We start from the raw sequence: 3,229 nt of genomic DNA, 5'->3' as shown, positions 1-3,229 counted from the left end.
TGGAAAGTTGTTCCTCTTTTCAGATTTACAGCTTACAGTCCTGATTCTCACAAAATTAATTGTTAATATCCTCCAGGTATGTGGGCGGGTCCATTTTCCTCCAAATGGCTTAGGTCCATAGCCATTGGTCGTTTGGTTAACTTCTTCGTCACCCAATTAGGAAGTGTGTACCTTACTGTTCTACCTTTTGGTCGAACAAAAGAGCACCGATCCCAGACGTGAAACCCCCCCTTCAATCTACAGGAATAAACTGTCTTTTACTCTAAACTAATCATAAAGAATAACTGGGCTTGTGTCCAAAATGGTTGACACCCTATCTTAAGTGTCAATGAAACAGTCAAAACAAAACAGTCCTTCTGGCACTTAATCAAAGAGGTTTCAGTTTTCTTCACATTACAAAGAGGATACAAACAATGGTTTAATCAACATTCTAATGCAATCGTCTGGCCTAAAATCCTGCAGTTTTACATTTGAAGAAAAACACTGAAACACTGGAACACATTAAGTTTGTTGTAACTTTTTAAAACTCAACACACCTGCCACCTGAATTTTGTGCTTCCCTGGTACAGAAAATGTCCCCAGAATGCAGGATATTAAGTGTTTAATGCTCAAAATCTTCTGGGGGAGTACCCCTAGACCCCCTATCAACTATTTCATAAATACATTTTTTTTCCTACATAGCAGACTTATTAAAATATTTTCTTGTCTTGTTTTGCCACACCCCTAATCTGAGTCCTTAAAGGGAAGGATGGTGTATTGGTTGGGGGTGTCCGACCAATTTTGGTGGGCCGCCTGAGCCAAAAATACCAGGACCAGCCTTTAATTTATTAATTCCTCAGTCAAGTATTTTTATTTGTCTTGCGCTCACATCCACCTTATGTGGTTAGCAAGGGCATGGAATTAGATATCCAGTGACTTCTGAATTGCCCCTGGCATAATTGTGAACAGTCGATTTTGTTCATTAAAAGTCAAGTTTTATTACACATTTAAGTTCCACCCGCGATCCTGTACGCAGGATAAGCGGTTGACGATGGATGGATTTAAGTTCCAAACAGCACTAGTCATATTTAGCCTATGTCACATAGGCCATTCCCAGAATACAAACTTTTCTAAGCTTTTTAAAAATCACTTTGCCTGCATCAAGGAGCACATACCTTTGCATAGTGGGCAAGCCAGCTATATAAACACAGCAGGGAGTGTCCCCGGTTGGTGCATAGCTACAAGGTCTGAACACAGCACTTAATTAACGAGCGAAAATTACAGAAAATGTGTTTTGGAAGAGAAGTGATTTAAAAGAACATGTGTCCCCAGTCCAGCCGTTTTGGTGGTGTGTGCCAAAGGTGAAGAGCCATCAGTCCGGTCTTTAAGACCAGCCGTAGAGGACACAGACTGCAAGTGCCAACGGAAGCAGCAGGGCGGAGGCGTTGTTCCTCCCACAGCCGTTACTGGTTGCAGGCTTAGTGGTTGCCGTGTTTGTAGGTGCAATGATTGTAGTGGTGGGAAGCTTTGCTGTCGTTGTGGTTGTAGGTGCAATGGTTTTAGTGGTTGTAGGTGCAGCGGTCGTCGTGGTTGTAGGTGCAGTATTTGTTGTGGCGGTTGTCGTGGTTGTAGATACAGCGGTAGTAGTAGTTGTAGGCGCAGCGGTCGTCGTGGTTGTAGGTGCAGCGGTCGTCGTGGTTGTAGGTGCAGCAGTTGTACTGGTTGTAGGCGCAGCGGTTGTCCTGGTTGTAGGCGCAGCGGTTGTAGTGGTTGTAGGCGCAGCGGTCGTCGTGGTTGTAGGTGCAGCGGTTATAGTGGTTGTAGACGCAGCGGTCATCATGGTTGTAGGCGCAGCGGTCGTCGTGGTTGTAGGTGCAGCGGTTATAGTGGTTGTAGACGCAGCGGTCATCATGGTTGTAGGTGCAGCGGTCGTCGTGGTCGTAGGCGCAGCGGTCATCGTGGTTGTAGGTGCAGCGGTTGTAGTGGTTGTAGGTGCAGCAGTTGTACTGGTTGTAGGCGCAGCGGTTGTAGTGGTTGTAGGTGCAGCAGTTGTACTGGTTGTAGGCGCAGCGGTTGTAGTGGTTGTAGGTGCAGCAGTTGTACTGGTTGTAGGCGCAGCGGTCGTCGTGGTTGTAGGTGCAGCTGTTGTTGTGGTTGTAGGTGCAGCGGATGTAGATGCAGTGGTCGTCATGGTTGTAGGTGCAGCTGTTGTACTGGTTGTAGGCGCAGCGGTTGTCGTGGTTGTAGGTGCAGCGGTCGTCGTGGTTGTAGGCGCAGCGGTCGTCGTGGTCGTAGGAGCAGCGGTCGTCGTGGTCGTAGGCGCAGCGGTTGTCGTGGTCGTAGGCGCAGCGGTCGTCGTGGTCGTAGGCGCAGCGGTTGTCCTGGTTATAGGCGCAGCGGTCGTCGTGGTTGTAGGTGCAGCGGTTGTCCTGGTTGTAGGCGCAGCGGTTGTAGTGGTTGTAGGTGCAGCAGTCATCGTGGTCATAGGTGCAGCGGTTGTAGTGGTTGTAGGCGCAGTGGTCATCGTGGTTGTAGGTGCAGAGGTTGTAGTGGTTGTAGGTGCAGTGGTCATCGTGGTTGTAGGCGCAGCGGTTGTAGTGGTTGTAGGTGCAGCGGTTGTCCTGGTTGTAGGCGCAGCGGTCGTCGTGGTTGTAGGTGCAGCGGTTGTACTGGTTGTAGGCGCAGCGGTCGTCGTGGTTATAGGTGCAGTGGTTGAAGGTGCAGCGGTCGTTGTGGTTGTAGGCGCAGCGGTTGTCGTGGTTGTAGACGCAGCGGTCGTCGTGGCTGTAGATGCAGCGGTTATAGGTGCAGCGGTCATCGTGGTCATAGGTGCAGCGGTTGTAGTGGTTGTAGGCGCAGCGGTCATCGTGGTTGTAGGTGCAGTGGTCATCGTGGTCATAGGTGCAGCGGTTGTATTAGTTGTAGGCGCAGCGGTCGTGGTTTTAGGCGCCGCAGTCATCGTGGTCATAGGTGCAGAGGTTGTATTAGTTGTAGGCGCAGAGGTCGTGGTTGTAGGCGCAGCGGTCATGGTTGCAGGCGCAGCGGTCATCGTGGTCATAGGTGCAGAGGTTGTATTAGTTGTAGGCGCAGCGGTCATCGTGGTCATAGGTGCAGCGGTTGTATTAGTTGTAGGTGCAGCGGTCGTGGTTGTAGGCGCAGCGGTCATCGTGGTCATAGGTGCAGAGGTTGTATTAGTTGTAGGTGCAGCGGTCATCGTGGTCATAGGTGCAGAGGTTGTATTAGTTGTAGG

At 49.9% G+C, this 3,229-nt stretch overlaps 1 protein-coding gene across 1 annotated transcript in view; it reads right to left on the bottom strand.

Annotated features, from left to right (window-relative positions):
- Positions 1-1,538: 1,538 nt before the first annotated feature.
- The window catches only part of LOC123979450 (papilin-like), a 6,921-nt gene continuing 5,230 nt past the window's right edge, over positions 1,539-3,229 (bottom strand). The window contains exons 3-4 of the mRNA XM_046063372.1: positions 2,519-3,229; positions 1,539-2,408 (exon numbers count right to left, since the gene is read on the bottom strand). The exon at positions 2,519-3,229 is cut by the window's right edge and continues 452 nt beyond it. Of these exons, the coding sequence (XP_045919328.1) occupies positions 1,539-2,408; positions 2,519-3,229 (1,581 nt within the window). The remainder of the gene's footprint in view (positions 2,409-2,518) is intronic.

This window comes from Micropterus dolomieu, linkage group LG11, assembly GCF_021292245.1.
Source record: "Micropterus dolomieu isolate WLL.071019.BEF.003 ecotype Adirondacks linkage group LG11, ASM2129224v1, whole genome shotgun sequence".
Lineage (NCBI taxonomy): Eukaryota > Metazoa > Chordata > Actinopteri > Centrarchiformes > Centrarchidae > Micropterus > Micropterus dolomieu.
Note: the sequence above shows the minus strand (reverse complement) of the source record. Positions and strands in the feature narration are given on the sequence as shown.